Below are 19,082 nucleotides of genomic sequence, written 5' to 3' on the forward strand. Positions count from 1 at the left end.
CATGTACTGCAGGTCTCTGCTGATTGTACAGACGGACTGAGGCCACACACCTTGTACTGCCGGTCTCTGCTGCTTGTACAGAGGGACTGAGGCCACACACCCTGTACTGCAGGTCTCTGCAGCTTGCACCGAGGGGCTGAGGCCACACACCCTGTGCTGCCGGTCTCTGCTGCTTGTACAGAGGGACTGAGGCCACACACCTTGTACTGCTGGTCTCTGCTGCTTGTACAGAGGGACTGAGGCCACACGCAGTGTACTGCCGACCTCTGCTGCTTGTACAGAGGGACTGAGGCCACACGCCCTGTACTGCCGGTCTCTGCTGCTTGTACAGAGGGACTAAGGCCACACGCCCTGTACTGCTGGTCTCTGCTGCTTGTACAGAGGGACTGAGGCCACACGCCCTGTACTGCCGGTCTCTGCTGCTTGTACAGAGGGACTGAGGCCACACACCTTGTACTGCTGGTCTCTGCTGCTTGTACAGAGGGACTGAGGCCACACGCCCTGTACTGCCGGTCTCTGCTGCTTGCACCGAGGGACTGAGGCCACACGCCCTGTACTGCCGGTCTCTGCTGCTTGTACAGAGGGACTGAGGCCACACGCCATGTACTGCAGGTCTCTGCTGCTTGTACAGAGGGACTGAGGCCACACACCCTGTACTGCTGGTCTCTGCTGCTTGTACAGAGGGACTCAGGCCACACACCCTGTACTGCAGGTCTCTGCTGATTGCACAGAGGGACTGAGGCCACACGCCGTGTACTGCAGGTCTCTGCTGCTTGCACCGAGGGACTGAGGCCACACGCCGTGTACTGCTGGTATCTGCTGCTTGCACAGAGGGACTGAGGCCACACACCCTGTACTGTCGGTCTCTGCTGCTTGTACAGAGGGACTGAGGCCACACGCCCTATACTGCCGGTCTCTGCTGCTTGTACAGAGGGACTGAGGCCACACGCCCTGTACTGCTGGTCTCTGCTGCTTGTACAGTGGAACTGAGGCCACACGCCGTGAACTGCAGGTCTCTGCTGCTTGCACAGAGGGACTGAGGGCACGTGCCCTATACTGCAGGTCTCTGCAGCTTGCACTGAGGGGACTGAGGCCACACACCCTGTACTGCAGGTCTCTGCAGCTTGCACCGAGGGACTGAGGTGACACGCTCTATATTGCAGGTCTTTGCTGCTTGTACAGAGGGACTGAGGCCGCACGCCCTGTAATGCCTGTCTCTGCTGCTTACACAGAGGGACTGAGGCCACACACCCTGTACTGCCGGTCTCTGCTGCTTGTACAGAGGGACTGAGGCCACACACCTTGTACTGCTGGTCTCTGCTGCTTGTACAGAGGGACTGAGGCCACACGCAGTGTACTGCCGACCTCTGCTGCTTGTACAGAGGGACTGAGGCCACACGCCCTGTACTGCCGGTCTCTGCTGCTTGTACAGAGGGACTAAGGCCACACGCCCTGTACTGCTGGTCTCTGCTGCTTGTACAGAGGGACTGAGGCCACACGCCCTGTACTGCCGGTCTCTGCTGCTTGTACAGAGGGACTGAGGCCACACACCTTGTACTGCTGGTCTCTGCTGCTTGTACAGAGGGACTGAGGCCACACGCCCTGTACTGCCGGTCTCTGCTGCTTGTACAGAGGGACTGAGGCCACACGCCCTATACTGCCGGTCTCTGCTGCTTGTACAGAGGGACTGAGGCCACACGCCCTGTACTGCTGGTCTCTGCTGCTTGTACAGTGGAACTGAGGGCACATGCCCTATACTGCAGGTCTCTGCAGCTTGCACTGAGGGGATGAGGCCACACTCCCTGTACTGCTGCTTGCATAAAGGGGACTGAGGCCACACACCCTGTACTGCCGATCTCTGCTGCTTGCACAGAGAGACTGAGGCCACATGTCCTATACTGCAGGTCTCTGCAGCTTGGACTGAGGCCACACACCCTGTACTGCAGGTCTCTGCTGCATGTACAGAGGGACTGAGGCCACACGCCCTGTACTGCCAGTCTCTGCAGCTCGCACATAGGCACTGAGGCCACACCTCCTGTACTGACGGCCTCTGCTGCTTGCAGAGATGGACTGTGGCCACACCTGCTTTACTGTCGGTCTGTATTCCGTAAACCTTCCTCCTCTCCAAATCTCATTCACAACTTTAGACCCAGCGGTGATCCTGTATCCATCCCTCCCTCCCCTGATCCAGCCCTCCCTCCCCTGATCCCACACTCTGTCTTCTGAGGGGAGCCTGTCTCCCACAGCACTCTCCCGATTCCCTACTCTCTGCCTCATCCACTGAAGCCAGAGCTCTCAAAGGACCTGTCTTCAGCTGTGACACAAATCTGACACATACCGATAAGGCAAAGCAGCAGCTGAGGCGCAGCCATCTCGGGCTGAAGAGGGGTCTGTCGGAGTACCGGAGAGGGATTCAGTCGAGGGCCTGGAGAGGGGTATCTCGAAGGGCCAGAGAGGGGTCTGTCGAAGGGCCGGAGAGGAGTATCTCGATGGGGCTGGAGAGGGGTCTCTCGAAGGGCCGGAGAGGGGTCTCTCGAAGGGCTGGAGAGGGGTCTGTCGAGGGGCCAGAGAGGGGTCTGTTGAGGGGCCGGAGAGGGGTCTGTCGAGGGGCCAGAGAGGGGTCTGTCGAGGGGCCAGAGAGGGGGCTGGAGAGGGGCCTGTCGACAGGCCGAAGAGGTGCGCTTCAACTCGCCTCCCCTACCTGAAGGAGTGGGGTTTGCAAAGGTGGGCACACCTTTCTTCCTAACTTGGTTTTCCTGCCAATTCTCCCACCCAAAGTGGGGGTCATAACTAGTAGGAGCCAGTTGCTGGGGGCAGCAAAAGGCAGGGTCTGCTCGCAAAGGCAGCAAGCCTTTGCGGCTTCCCCTTCATGGAACCAGCCCATCCTGGGGGAGAAGGCTTGGCACCTCTACCCAGGACGGTCTTTGTTTCTGGCCCCAGAGAGTGGGGGCTCTCTACCCAGGGGTCCAAAAACCTGTCTGGTGGTGGCAAATGGCAGGCAGCCATTCATGAACCACACCAGAGCTGGTCGTTTTTCAGGGGGAATCTCTAAGATGCCCTCAGAGTGCATTTTTCATTAAACCCCACACTGGCATCAGTGTGGGTTTAATGTGCTGAGAAGTTTGATACCTAACTTCCCAGGTTTCAGTAAAGCAATTATGGAGCTGCGGAGTCCATAAAGACAAACTCCCAGCACCATATACTCTTAATGGCAGCACTGCACGTACAATGTCTAAGAATGGACCTGGACACTGTAGGAGCACAGGGCTCTTGCACTTCTACCCTCACTTGTGGTCTAGTGCACCCTGCTAGAGGGGTGACTTAATTAGGCCCTAGGCAGTGGGTTGCAGGCATGGCACTCAGGGATATGTGCCATGTGGACTCTTCTCTGCACCAAAACACGCAGCCTGCCATGGCTGTGTGTGTGTGTTAAGGTACAGGGCCTCTAAGGGTGGCACAATAAGTGCTGCAGCCCTTAGAGGCCTTCCCTGGCCACAGAGCCCTTGGTACCCATGCTACCTTTTATAAGGGACTGACGTGGCCAGAAAGGTGTCAATTGGGGGTACAAGGTACAGTTTTGGGAAAGGAACACAGGTGCTGGGTCCTGGTTAGCAGGGTCCCAGCACACACTCAGTCAAGTTGGCATCAGGTATCTGGTGAAATGTTAGGGGGTAACCATGTAAAAAGGGGCACTTCCCTACACACCAGTAAAGGCTGAGCAGTGGCAAGAGTTGCCCCTGGTCCCGAATGCAAACTGGCATGTGTTTAAGTGCTGTCCGGGGCAGAGAGGTACATGCTGAGCTGTGCAAAGGTGCTGACCAGGGGCAGAGAGGTACATGCTGAGCTGTGCAAAGGTGCTGTCCAGGGGCAGAGCGGTACACACTGAGCTTTGCTGTCCAGAGGCAAAGTGGTACATGCTGTGTAGAAGTGCTTTGCAGGGGCAGAGCGGTTCACACTGAGCTGTTTAGAAGAGCTGTCCAGGGGCAAGGCGATACACACTTAACTGTGCATAAGTGCTGTCCGGGGGCAGGGCAGTACACGTTGAATTGTGTATAAGTGCTGTCCATGGTGCTGAATATAATCGTACCTATTTGTGAGCTCTGCCCCTGGTCCTGAAGGGCTGGGGCATTTACTCACTGTCACCACAGGTTATGTTATGTTATGTTATGTTATTTATTCTTTTGTATAGCGCACGGCTACTCAAAAAGAGTGTCCCGGCGCTTTTTTTTGGAAAAGGAAGGCTGCAACACAATAACATAACACCATTAAAAGAAAAAACAGAATGCCAGACAAATACATGCAAGAAAAACAAACTACTGGGTAAACAGCCAGGTTTTAAGGCTTTTTCTAAAAGCTAATAGGCTGATAGCTCCCCGTAATAATGATTGCCCTGGCAGTCCAGTCCCTGGACATATAACTGTGTCCGCCAGCGCCGGAGAGACATAAAAATCCTTTGCCTTTTGTCCGCGTGATAACGAGGAGCTTGTGCTCTCTTTCCAGGAATCTGGCAGAATTACAAGAAAAAACAGGCCACGGTGATAGAATTCAGAGTCTTCAACAGCGTTTTGCTGTCTGTTCCAGGCACTTTGTGAAACCAAGAACGGCCTGCAGAGAAGGGGAGCATTTGAAATAAATGTAGGAAAAGGGAGAGCTGGGTTCTGAATGGGAGCCTGGTGACATCCTTGTACATTGATCCCCCTCTCTGCAAATTGCTGTCTGAAATTGAACGGGGAAAAGACAGAGGTGATGATTCTGGAGAACAGACCAAACCCTCAACCATCTATAGAAGGGCCAGAGTGTTTGGTCAGCCCACCTACCCCTTCCTCCCCCATCTGAAGCTTAGGTATGTGGCTGGACAGTTCCCTTTCTATGGATGCAGAGGCAAAAAAAAAAATACTCTCAGCAACTTGTTTTGGCATCCTCAGATCTCTTACCCATCATGTCCAGAAGAATTGTGAACTAATCGCTAGTTCTCTCTTGACTGGACTAAGGGAACTCCCTATACATAGGTTCCCCTAAACACATTAGAAAGAGACTCCAGGTCATCAAAAATGCAGCAGCCAGGACTCTACTTAGTATCTCAAAACACGCCTCGGCTTCTCCACATTGGCTCCCCGTCAAAGAAAGAGTAAAATTCCAAACATAAAGCCCTGCATTGAGCGGGCTTAACTCCAAAGATCCCTCCCTGGCTAGGGACTCTTGACACCCTACATCTCTAGTAGGACTTTTAGATCTTCTACCGCCCGACTACTGAGGGTACCTCGAATTCACAGAGCTCGATGGGGTGGAAGATCCTTCTCACGTCTTACTCCTAAACTTTGTGTCTCTCTGCCCATAGCATCAAGAAGCCTAGACAAAGAGACAAGGTTTAGGCAACAGCTTAAAGCCTGGTTCCGTCCCAGTTATCAATAGTAGCGGACCTAAATCTTGTGCCCTAAATAAAGAATAAAGCATTGTTCCACTTGGTGTAGATTTTCTAATATCAATTCCCAAGTGGCAATATTTTTGTAAACTATATTTAGGACTTGAAGTTTCTATCAGAGGATACTCTGGTAACACCCCCCCCCCCCCCGCCCACCGCACTCCCGGGGACAACTGCTGAATTTCACCTGATTACCAGAGATGAAAGTTACTCAGGGCTTGTAAAAGCTGCAGGGACTGGTGTGATGGAGAGAGGAAACTGTAAACACCAAAGAGAGAACCACAGCGTGTAAGAGCAGAAATCCAATGCCATGGAAAGAGAAAATGCATGAATTCACTATGTGTTAATACCGCTTGTAGCCAAATTGTGGAATAATTTCCACATGTGTGAACACTCTATTCACGTCACCCTTGACCCCGAGGACACATTATGATCTGGTACTGGCGGGCAGTCATGTGGTTGTGTCATGGCACAAGGAAACAACACATATATATCTCTCTTCAGGAACTGAAGCATGCCCTAAGTGACAGCAAACAATTAACAAGCATTGGCAAAGCCAATACGTCTGGCCTTGGCATGGTGCTGCAATGGTTATGTGTTCTTGGTATATATTCATTGCAAGCATATGCCATAAAGAGAAAACTTCTTAACAGTACAGCATGATCTGGGCACAGGAGGAACTGCTGAACAGCACAGGACACAGGCATCGTATGTGATAATATACAGTAAAGATTGACCTGGACACAGGTACCTTATGTGGTAATAAACAGTACAGGCTGTGTTGTGTTGTGTTGTGCAGTGGGTAATGCTGCCCATCACAGGATGTTTGTTCATAGTTGCCGCGTGTGATGCTGGATCGTACCGCTTAGCCCTTCACAGGGACTGAAGTGTACCTCGCCCTCCACTGACCCTACTCGATGTCAGCTGTTGACAGAAGGTAGCCATTGGGTCCAAATACATCATTAGCATTAAATGACATCACAGAGCCGCCCCACCCACAGGGCCTCTACCACGGCCTACCTTCTCCTGGTACTGGCGCCTCGAGGAGTCCAGGGACTGGATGAGCGCAGTGGCGTGCCCGATAAACATGGCGTAGCAGGTGGCGCCCACGATCATGCTCAGCATGGTCAGCCAGATGTCGGTCATGCTCTCCGGGGCCTGGCGGCCATAGCCGATGCACAGCATGTGACTCATGGCCTTGAAGAGGGCGAAGGAATACAGCTCGCTCCACGTGTCATTCTGGAAGAGCAAGAATAGGAATTTAGTGCAGTGCGCATGTCAGACAGCCCTCCTTCTAGAACCTTCTCAGAGCAGGAAGCCATGTGCACATGCGTGGCAGCTAGACATCCATCCAGAACCTTCTCAGAGCAGGAAATCATATGCGCTTCTGCAGGGCCAGCCCTTTTTCCAGAACATTCTCAGAGCAGAAAGTAGTGTGTGCATGCGCGGGGCCAGCCCTCCTAGAACCCAGAACCTTCTCAGAGCAGGAGTAGAGCACGCATTCGTGAGGCCTGCCCTCCTAGAAACTTCTCAGAGCAGGTAGTCGCGTGCGCATGTGCGGGATCAGCCCTCCTTCCAGAACCTTCTCAGAGCAGGAAGCCATGCTTGTGTGTCTGCAGTCATGACCTGTGTAACTAATAATCCCAACGGAGGCATTCTTTCTTGTGACAATAAATGTACTAAAGGCGTTGTAGAAACCACCCATCCCTGAAAAAGCCCATTATAGGTCCTTGACGACATCTACACAATTGTGTTTGGGTTCCAGGACTATCCGCCATACTTCATGGCGCGGCAGCACATCCGCTGTGGTAGTCGAATGACGTGTAAGCAACATGCAGATAAGCCTCTACAGCAAAGAAGTTTGAATTTTCTCTATAAAATATACTATTTTTAACTAAATGGTAGGAGGAGGAGGCAGTCATCACTTCTAGGCCCGTGCACAATTGCTGTTGAGCTTGTCTATTTTGCATAACTTATGCTTTTTAGTGTTAAATCAATTATATAAAATTTCAGAAATTACTTCAGCGTGTAATTTCTCACCCTTTTTTTGCTGTGGGGGACTGGTGCAAGCAGACAATGTCTTGCTAAAGACTAATTCAAGAAGAAAATTAGTAGCAGCAAACGATTTCTTTCCAGACCGGTCACCTGGATGCGATCTAGAAGGACGTTTGAATATGTTGCATTCAATGCTCTCTTAGGAAATCCCGAGTGCATTTCATGACATTTAAACCATTTTGCATACACACGTATCTGATAGACGATTCTAGCCGCAGATTGCTCACCTTAGAATTTCCCCAGGCGTCAGACTGAATCCGGAAGATTTTTCATGAGCCGTACCTCTGCACACCGGTCGGTGGCATCGATCAGCTCCATGTCCACTGTCCGTGCTGGAAGTGATGTTGCGGCATATATAGGTGCCACCCAGGTGCTCTGACGTCAGTTCTTTTCTTTCCGCCCCAGCCAGCACTGATCCAGAGAAGAGCTACCCCTCTGTCCTTTTTTGACATTTTGTTGACTATTTTTGAGCTTTACTACCTAGTATCGAGGATGTCTTTGCACAAGTTGGGCTTTAAGCCCTGTGGCGGCTGTCACCTACCGATGTCTGAGACGGACCGGCACCTCGTTTGTCTTTGGTGTCTGGTGCACAACTATGACACCAAGTCGTACTCTGATTTCCGGGCCATGGCTCCGAAGGCTTTGAGGGAGCAGTTCCTGAAGCTTCTAGGGGCCCAGCATGCGACTTGATGGAAGTCAAGATCCCAGTCAAGGGGAAGGTCCTGAGATTGCTTGGGAAGCCCTCAGTACTCCTCGTCCCATTCGAAGTCCTTGGGACCCTCAGGAAGGAGGCACACAAAAAACAGCAAGAAGTTGAAGTGCTCTTTGACTTCTCCCCGTCCATCGGCTAAGGAGACAAGGGAGCTTTGGTGCTCTAAGCCTTATCACCCGGAAACTGCACTCTGGCTGGCTCCACGCCACCTCAAATTTCTGAAGGCTGGAGCGACCCCCACATAACTGAAAGAGTTCTATGAGACCATGCACCTCATATTTGGGCAACCTGACCCCGTCGATGCATCTTTGGGCCCTGCATGGTAGGAAGGGGCCCCATCTGGTTCCGCCAGCAGCTCCAGCGGGGCCCCAGGGATACATTCTTGGATGCGGATCAGCAACCTTCCACGGGCCAATGCTGATGCTTTGGGTGTCATCTCCAAAATTGCACTGGAGGGGCGTTGCCCAACATCAACTCCGACATTGGCCATGCCTTCTAGAGCAGAGTTTGAGCCTTTTTTTCCATCGGCTAGGCCTCGGCGAAGACTGTAAGGTTCACTGAACCCTTTAAAATGCCAGATGTATGAGGAACAGAGTGTGAACTGGTGTGAGGACCTGGGTGACGCCATCGGCCTGGATACGTCTCCAGATGCTCGTCTGCTTTCTCCTCCTACCGCGGCATCTTGATGCGCCTGCCCGGTCCCTGGCCCGTTGGCTAGTGGCCATTTTGGCAACCTAACTTGAAATCAACGATGCTGGTCTGGTTGCTCCAGACTGGCCCCAGCTGCTCTCCAAAAGAGCAGCCCCTCTGACCTTGCTGGTCAGAACAATCAGCTTTCTTTACTTTCCACGACTCCTGCCTTTGCCAAGGCTTGCTTGCTTATTTCGAGTCGCCAACACCGCCGACAGCGAGAGCCTGCATGGGACAGCTCGTGACTTGACTCCTGGACGTCGTCGACCTTCAGGGACCACGTGGCTGCAGAGACAAGCTACACCTAACCACCTGTTTGCACCCAACATCGCCTGGTACCTACCTGGTGCCACGCCGGTCACTGGCTAGTGACTGTGAACACTGTCCCCTCTGCGTTCAGGTCTTCTACAACTCCGATCCACCCTTGGATCCAACGCATCTCTTCTGGACCGACCGCCTGCAGCATCTTGGTCATCAGGCTCCATTGAATCGATAGACGAAACCCGACGCACTTCGAGACCTATGCACCCGCTTCCTGTGGGTGAGGTAAAGCTGGCACTCCGGTGCCCAAGTGTAGAGAAACATCTCTAGTGTCTGTGGTTTAAGTCTTAAGTTCGTAGTCCACCCAGAAGACCCTTCTAGCAGTAACTTTTGAACTTTTACGCACCCATTGAAAACCTATGGGAGCCCGCGTGTAACTTTCCTCACTGCACACGCGACCCGTGGACCTCCTGGTCACTAACTGAAGTTAGCTCCTTGTAGGCCCAGCGATTCTAGAGGCCCTAGGCCTTTTCCCTTTCCTGTTCGTGGTACTTATACCACTATTTTAGTATATGGTTTGAGTGGCCACCAGGGCCCATCCATATAAAGTGCAACTTCTGTATATTATAACACTGTCTTGTTTAACGATTTGTGCTCCTGTGCTCATAAAGAGTCTAGGGGATACTTTGAGTAATAAATACATATATATTTTGAATATATATTTGTGTGGTGTCCTTTCATTGGTATAAAAGGGGGTTACCTATGGTAAAACAGCCTGCTTAACACGCTTTAACGAGTTTAGCCTCAAAGACTGCTTAGCCTACGCTACCACTAGGGCAGCTAGTCCAAAAAGGTTGACTTACAACCACACCATAAGGGTTGCTTGGCATGGTACAAGGTGGTCACTTTAACTAGTGAACATCATATACCAGGCCAACTTCTCACACGGTGTGACGGTGCTGCCACGTGTCCGGGAGGAGGTCCGAGCTGTACTATCCCAAGCAGTCACCGACAGGAGAGATGCAGTAAAGTTCACTATTCAAAGCGGATTTTACACAACTGACTCGCGAAGCAGAGAAGTTTCCACAACAGTAGTCCTTAGGTGTGACAACTGGCCTTTGGGGGGGGATGTCCAAGCTCCCCTAAAGGACATACCCTTTGGATGGAACTTGTCTCTTTGGAGACAAGGCAGAATCGGCACTCGAGCACTTAAACGATTCCTATACTACAGCCAGGTCCTTAAGCCTCTCTGCTGCCCCACGTCCACCTCAATCTGCCTTTCGAGGCTACGGAAGGGGCCAACAGCTGAGCCAATTCCCACCCAGCCACTGTGCCATGCAGGGTCTCCCGCCTCTGCGTGGCTGAGGGCCCACAGATCTCGTGAAGCAGGTGGCCAGCGGTCTGGTCAGTCTCCCACCTCCCCTACTGCAATCATCCCCAAAACCTCCCAGTCTGCTTCATTAGCACCATGGGCACCCAGTTGGTGGCAGGATTCGCCGTCACCCGCCCCACTGGCAGTCATTAACATCGGATAAGTGGCTTTGGCAGATTGTCCGAAGGGGCCACTCCCTCTCCTTCGAGACTACCCCTCCCTCCAGGCCAGCATCTCACAATTAGCTGATGGAAGATATTCTCTCTGTTCTCCGAGAGGAGGTCACAGCTCTCTTGGCCAAAGGAGCCATAGAGAGGGCTCCAGTGCCAAAAGAAGGCTGTGGTTGTTATCCCCGCGACTTTCTGGTTCTGAAAAGGACAAAGGCCTTCGTCCTATCCTTGATCTACGAACTCTCAATCTATTCCCCAAAAAGGAGAAACTCAAAATGCTCACGTTAACTCAGATCTTGTCTGCCCTGGACCCAGGAGACTGGATGGTCGCATTAGACTTGTAGGACGCTCATTTTCATATTCCCGTCCTGCCTGCCCACCGGAGCCATCTGTGGTTTGCGGTAGGCCACGAGCACTTTAAGTTCACCGTGTTCCCCTTTGGCCTTACCAGCGCCCCTCTGGTATTCTACAAGGTGATGGCAGTGGTCGCTGCATCTCTGTGGAGGTCATGGGTGCCAGTCTCCCCTACCTCAATGACTGGCTGCTGAAGACGGGCTTGCACCGGGCTGTCATCTTTCACCTCCAAACTAAGGCCAACCCTCTGCACTCTCTAGGGTTCACTATCAAGGTGCCGAAGTCACAGCTGTTCTGCACACAGTGCGGTTTGGGAATTATCCTACCAACCGGCGAGTTTGGGATATTGAAGCTACAATTCCGATATTTCAGCCTCTATCCTGGGTTTTGTTGAGACTGACTCGGAGAATGCTGGCCCTCATGGTCTCCTGCTGGCCAAGGGGGCAGCTATATAGGTGATGCAGACGTCAATCCCTGTGCAAATGGTGCCACACAGAGTCAACCAGCGCACGGGGTATTGCTTGAAGAAAAATCTTCCCGACCCAGTCTGACACCTGGGAAATTCAAAGGTAAGGAATCCGTGGTTAAATGTCTCTATCACAAATGTTTACTATATGGTAACAGGCTACAGCCAACAATACATGAGAACCATAGGAACACACAACATGGTGTCACACGGGCCTCCCTGCCAGTGTCCTTACACACAGGGCAGAGCACGATACAACACAACATGGCGTCACACCGACCACCCTGCCAGGGTCCATACACACAGGGAAGAGCACGATACAACACAACATGGCGTCCCACCGGCCACCCTCCCGGCGTCCATACACACAGGGAAGAGCACGATACAACACAGCATGGCATCTCACCGGCCACCCTGCTAGAGTCCATACACACAGGGAAGAGCACGATACAACACAACATGGCGTCACACTGGCCACCCTGCTAGAGTCCATACACACAGGGAAGAGCATGATACAACACAGCATAGCGTCACACTGGCCACCCTGCTAGAGTCCATACACACAGGGAAGAGCACGATACAGCACAGCATGGCGTCACACCGGCCACCCTGCCGGCGTCCATACACTCAGGGAAGAGCACGATACAACCCAACATGGCGTCCCACCACCACCCTGCTAGAGTCCATACACACATGGAAGAGCACGATACAACACAACATGGCGTCCCACCGGCCACCCTGCCAGCGTCCATACACACAGGGCAGAACACGATACAACACAACATGGCGTCACACCGGCCACCCTCCCGGCGTTCATACACACAGGGAAGAGCACGATACAACACAGCATGGCGTCACACCGGCCGCCCTGCTAGAGTCCGTACACACCGGGAAGAGCACGATACAACACAACAGCACCATTCACCTAGACGGCGGCAAGCAGACTCGCTTGTGCATAACAGCATTACACGGGGTAGCAACGCACGGCGGTCACGCAGCAGGTAACAATATATATATCTTCACGATGCGTAGACGTGGAATTCAGGATAGTAAATCTAGACCTACTGAAGTGCACGTAGGCTTCGCTGTATTTTTAGGTCTCGCTGAGTCAGCGCGGATGCGCTGCTCGGAGAGACATTTTGTAGATGAGTTTTCAAAGTGCTCCTGGCTGGCCTAGCGCTTGCGTTCACGTGAGCGTGCACGCGCGCATCCGGCTGCCAGCAGTCTTTCACGGGTCATTAGAACCGTGATGACTTTCACTTTCGCAAAAGTAAAGAAAAAAAAACCCATCTACTTCTTTACTTTTGCTATAATCGCGGTACCCGCGCTTTACTTTTAATGTTCAAAGTAAAGCGCCGGTGCCGCGATGCTTGTTCTCGCGCGGCCAATGCTTGTTCTTACTGTGCTTGTTCTTACTGCAGGCAGCACATGGACGCCTGCTTTCACTTTAACCCGGGCACTGACATTATCTCAATCCCCCACCCACCCCGTTGTTGCTTAATCTTGCTTTGTCACCCTCGTGTATCTTTCTCCACACCCCCCCCCCACCAACAGACCTAAAGCCCCGGCCCCTCCATGAGACCATCTACGTTGCCGCTTGTTATGAGGATACAATCAGTGTCTGGGTGTGGATCGACATTAAATGTATATATATCACAGTCACGTCATTCTTATACTCACTGCTCATTCTCTAGCCACACTTAGGTCTAGTTCTATCGTTTTGTTGACATTTTTATCTGTTTACCTCCTGCTACTCCTTTCTCCTTCTCCTTCTCCTTGGCCCCCTCGCCCACTCTTGCTTCTCTGTTGGATCCTCTGCACCACATTTAAATGCACCGGTGCTCTTGAGCTTTGACTTGTCTTCAGTTTTGGCGGCCTTTACTCTTGGCCGCAATCTCCATTCCATGTGCCAGCGCCACCTTGCCTCTCCTGTCTCATGCTGTCCACCTATTGGCAAGTCTCACTTTCTTCTTTTTCTGTGCTTGCCCCCAAGCAGGAATGGTAGGAGTAATTTCAGAGCTCTAGGCATATTAGAATTTTCCACCTGGAGCGCTCCCCATTCACCAACGTAAAATCATTTTCACGCCCATTTCCTGTGACTTGGTGCCGGCACTGGGGGGGGGGGGGGGCGGGGGGGGCACTAAAGCTGCTGCTTCTCCTCATGAAGGCACCAGCCCTCAGCCTCTTTACTCACTCTGTTCCCTCTTAAAGGACCAATCTCTCTTCTTTCTTTCCATCTTAAAGGTCAATGCTGTTGCTTCACAGTTTTATGCATTGTATAATTCGATGTGACACTGGAGAAGGCGCCCTATACATTTAATAAAATGAAGCTAACTATGAAAGTTATGTATCAGTGACAGAACTGCACCATATTGCAGGGTAGGAGTGACGTTTCACTACTATTGGAAGTGACTGTTTAGATGGGCCAGTAAATAGCTTTCCATTAGGCATGAGCAGTAACACACCTACTGCCCTTTCAAAAGTTAACCTGATATCGCGTGTTTCAAGAAAGAGTGGCATCTAAGCGCTTGAGAGCTCTAATAAACCGTCCATGCCAGGAGTCGCCAGTAGAAGGGCTTCTAAGGGCCAGCTCACTGCTCACTCACTGCATGAAGGTCAAAGCACCAAGGAAAGACCTGAACATCTAAAGTTAGTTGTCAACTATACGGCGCAGACCGGGAGAGAGACGTATCTGGGATGTAAGCATTGTATTGAATATTTCCATAAGAGTTTCTTTATACGACGTGGCACCTTCCCACAGGTGTGGCCACAATAGGTTCTTTCAGCTTAAGTCAAACACTTCTTTTGCCTGTGGTCCCCGCGCAGGAGGCGTTAGTTTCCAAATTTGTGCTGCATTTTTAAAAAGGCACAGGTGGTGCACTTCAAATCTGATGTGCCCCTGAGCGTCCCCCCTTTTCTTACATATGAAACATGCTTTATGAACTTATTTTGCAAGTTTACTGTTTTTCCTTCCCTTTGAGTCTTGGCTCTAGTAAGCTCAATCGCCTGCACTTATTTTTCAATACCAGCACTTATAAGATTACACCACAGGGATACAGAACTAGCACTTCCACGTCTTCCCGCTGACCTGAAATTGTCCAAAATTTACAACTGGTTAGGTGTGATGATAAGTAAAGTTGGCACTGGCGTTCCTCAGCAGTGGTAGCAGGAACTGTGGGTAGTGCCAGCTGGTGTGAAGACCTCGGGCCCTGGCACTTACATTTTAACAAAGTAAGCACTGGTGCGGCCCACATGTGGGCTCGTTGCTGAGCGCTGACACGAGGGTAGTCAGGTGCGCAATGCCCATTGGGCTCAAAGGGCATCAGCCCCCCCCTGTCGTGTGTGTCAGCCCAGGCTGAGTCAGCTTCCCAGGCAGTACACAACCACACACACACAACCACACCAAGCATTGGCATAGCCAATAGGTCTCGCCTTTGGGACCGTATAAGTGTTTAGCCATGCAACAGTTGATGTGGTTGAACCAAGGATATTGAGCTGCATAACTAAATACTGAGAAGGTCCGAAAAGCGAGACCTATTGGCTATGCCAATGCTTGTTGGCTTTGATATTCTGTCAGACAACCTTTTCCAATGTCCACGGTGCGGCTTTTATTCGTGTTTATGTTCCCTGCTTGCCATCCGCGTTGACCAGTTACAAATGGCTCCCACTGGTAGGATGCGAGTTTTCGCACCTTGACTGCACTGAAACTAAGAGAATTCCCCTCGGGTGCAGTTGTTTCCCAGTACATGCCGGAGTGGAAATGTTGTGGTAATGGGTATTTTTAATAGCGGTAGAAATGCCAACGCCTCTGCGCAAAGCATATTTAAAGTAAACTAGGAACCATTTGAAACTGGTGAACTGGATTCCATCAGCACGAGTCCCCAGCGCCCAGCCCGTGGTTCGCGCGCACTAAGACGCAGGGCACTTTGTAACTTGCACTGCCGACCGGCCTCACGGGTAAAGGAGCTTTCAGAGAGACATTACCGAAGGCAGGGGCTCTGTGCAGGGAGGAAGTAACTGACTGAAAGTGTGTCACAGATCCCGGCTCCGCACTGACACCCCTGGTGACCTTGTGCTTTCAGAGAGACATTACCGAAGGCAGGGGCTCTGTGCAGGGAGGAAGTAACTGACTGAAAGTATGTCACAGATCCCGGCTCCGCACTGACATCCCTGGTGACCTTGTGCTTTCAGGGAGACATTACCGACAGCAGGGCTCACAGAAGAAGTCAGTGCGTCCCTTGTTAGAGCTCTGTGCAGGGAAGAAGTAACTGACTGAAAGTCTGTCACAGATCCCGGCTCGCACTGACACCCCTGGTGACCTTGTGCTAATTAGATTATCTACCCTCACTGCAGGGAGGAAGTATGAATTACAAGGCGGAGCAGGCAGGCATTGATTGAGTTAATGGCAGCATCTCTTCCGCCCGTGGAGCGCGCGCCTCTGAGGGGGAGGTCGAGGGGAGGGGGGGGGGGGGGGGCTATTAGAGAGACACCATTAACCGGAGGGCTCAGAGCTCGGCGCTGATATCTACTCACATTATTAGAGATATCTCCTTTCACACTGATATGCCCTGTTAATAGGGCTTCTAGGCACTCGAAGGGCCGGTTCAGGGTAAGATGTTAGAAGTGGGTGGTAGAAGAAAGAGGGGGGCGTGCGAAATTCGTGTAATTTCCTTTTGCGAAGTTACATTAAATGGAAATCCTTCATTTGATACTATATTTCAGTGCGAGGGGGGTCCGCGCATCTATTTCCAACGCGAGGGCGCTTTTCACCCTGAAAACTTAGCGCGAAAACACAAGTGCGTCGAACAACAGCCGCTACTCTGGTGAGCCACACTGTTCCCTAGTGCCCGCAATCAGGTTTTTGCACAAATGTTTTTTATATACATGACCAGGCATACATTGGGTGATTTTGCATAACAAGCGTAATGTAAAATGCCAGAAATTTGGTGAAATTACGCCGGCATAATGAAAATTTAATTTGGGTCTAGAAAAGAGTAGGGAACATGAATAGAAAAAAAAATGAGAAACAGAAGAGAGTAAGGGCCTTGAGGGAAGCCACCAAAAGCTGGCAGGTGTCCGACTGCCCGGGGCTTTCTACATATCCATAGCATCGCTAATCTATACGTAGATCGCAAAAATGCTTTTTACTATAAATAATGCGCGTCTCTGAAGATTGCTAGAGGGGGCCCTTCAGCTGTCACCGAGGGTCCCTGCATGCTGACACTTCACCAAGCGGCGGCCTGACATCTCCGTGAGGGGTGTCCAGTTTGTGACCAAGACGGGCTCCTACACTCTCTCCCGCCAGGTAATGAGGTTGGATCGTCCCTTTGGGGGTGATTCTTGGCTTCACAGCTACACACAGTCTAGGCACACTCAAAGTAGGGTTGCATAGTAGGAGTATGCCTGATTACGGCCGTGTTTATTCGCCTGCCTATATACAGTGTTTTAGCACCATGGTAGAACTGTAGCTACTATTTACTTTTGGTGCTTGTAATCCCTTTCAACTGCTTCTGACTACTGATTATCACAGCACATGTATTCTATACAAGAATAACATTGGTTTAATAAATATATTGAAAATGTCCCAGTGTGTATTCTCTGGATATTTTGCTGAGCACGAATAGGCACGAGTGACTGAGCAAAAGGTTCTGATCTGTTTCCACGATCCCTGAGAGATCAGGGTTGTTATGTTCAGTGGTTGCCAGAAACCGTTCGCTCCTTGGTAAGATTAGGGGGGATTACGGTGGCACTGAGAGCTAGCTGGTTTCTAGGCCAACATATCCTGCGAAGGTGCCCGAAATCAGTCTAGGCACCTCACCCAAAGTTTATGTTGTCCAACAAACGAAGGGTTCCTACGGATTAGCAGGAACTACGCAACAGGCTGTCAGTACTGTGACTTGTACCTGATTTAAAGGTGAGACCCCCCCCCCACTCTTCCACTGACCTGGAGGTGAGGATACACACTGCGTGCCCCTCCAGGAAATTAAGTAGAGCACAAGCTCAACATTCTATTTGGAAGAAAAGGCAACTGAGAACAGTCCGCCTGCGACATGATGAGAGAAAAATGCTTATGACATTGCTACAATACAGCTGCACACTTGAAGTGTTGTCAACAATTAGAAATAAAAGAAGGAGACTGAGAGAAGGGGTGGGGAGAGAGAGAGAGAGACAGAAAAAAAAACACTAATCGAAGAAAGAGAATGAAAAGCAGTAGAAAGAGACACAGATAGGTAAAAACAGAGTGACGTAGAAGGAGAAGACATTTATTTAGCACCTGATACAAAGACCGCTTCCAAGAGCGGGTCAGCTCATGCGGTCCAGAGGACAGACGGGTCAATGCATTCTCAGCCCTTAGTCGGTGGCCTCGTCTCTGCTCCAGCAGTGCAAACTTAAATGGAACAAAGACCCCACAAGGGTGGCCACAGATTTCTAGCCACCAGGGGTTGGATTTTCTAGAAGGAGATTTGAAATATACATTTTTTTACTGTGTGGGACACCTGTGGCTTCACGGGCCTCGTGCTGCCCAGTTTTCATTATAGATTTGTAGGTGCCAAAAATTGTGGCCAACCTCTGGTTCCCTGTTAGTGTGAGCCGGGTACAATTTCTGAGGTTATCCTAGGTGGTTACCAGCCTGGGTGACTTGGATCTCGAGTGGGACATGCGTGTCATGTGCAGATTGATTTTGCGCGTGAAATGTGAGTGCAGGAGTAACTAACATTTCGATGTCGTGTAATACCCAAGATTAGGTGGAATTATGCAGGGAGTGTAACCCAGGGTTTAGTGCTATTTTTTAAGTGCAAAATGCACCCTCGCAACCAAAACAGACCTGAGGAGAGGTTCTGTGGCATTTAGCTTTAAATGCAACAGAGCACGGCCAGCACTAGCCGGCAGCCACTCACGCTCGCCGGGGGAGCTGTTCCTGCGCTCTTTCGGTGGCATGTTAGTGCCAAATGACTCATAATTATGCAAACAAGTGTCATTTTAGGTAATAAGGGGGAATAAACAAAAGTACTCCAATTACGCCAGCGTCAAAGACTTTCGACAAGGTTTACGCTGCATAACTAGCGCATACATACACACCTGGGTTCTAAAAACACAGAGGAGCAGTGTGAGTACGACAAGGGAAATGGGGGTGAGACAAAGAGGAGGGAGAGAGAGAGAGAACATTAGGGAAGAAAGGGGCAAACTGTAAGAAAGAGAATGGGAGAGGGAGAGAGAGACAGAGAGACCATGAAAATGGGGAAAAGAGAAGGAGAATCAGACAAAAAGGAAAATTTCGAGGAGAAACTAAGTGAGCGAAAGGAAGAGAATAAGGGAGAACCAGGCAGAGAAGGACAAGAGAAAACGCATTCGAAAAGGAGAAAGAAGAGTTAGAGAGTGAACAACAAAGAGACAGAACAAAAAAAGGTGAGGGAAAGAAAACATGGAGAAGGGTGACTGGAGGAAAGAACGTGACAGGCAGATAGATACAAGGGGAGACGTTAAGAGAACAAGGAAAAGAATGAAAGAGAAAATGGAGGGAAGAAAAAGAGTGGGGGGGAGAGAGAGAGAGAGAGAGAGAGAGAGAGAGAGAGAGAGAG

At 51.0% G+C, this 19,082-nt stretch overlaps 1 protein-coding gene across 1 annotated transcript in view; it reads right to left on the minus strand.

Annotated features, from left to right (window-relative positions):
- Positions 1-19,082, minus strand: part of HCN2 (hyperpolarization activated cyclic nucleotide gated potassium and sodium channel 2) — a 265,315-nt gene that overhangs the window by 116,987 nt on the left and 129,246 nt on the right. The window contains exon 4 of the mRNA XM_085638283.1: positions 6,443-6,661. Coding sequence (XP_085494409.1) covers positions 6,443-6,661 — 219 coding nt within the window. The remainder of the gene's footprint in view (positions 1-6,442; positions 6,662-19,082) is intronic.

Source organism: Triturus cristatus, chromosome 12 (assembly GCF_964204655.1).
Source record: "Triturus cristatus chromosome 12, aTriCri1.1, whole genome shotgun sequence".
Taxonomy (NCBI): domain Eukaryota; kingdom Metazoa; phylum Chordata; class Amphibia; order Caudata; family Salamandridae; genus Triturus; species Triturus cristatus.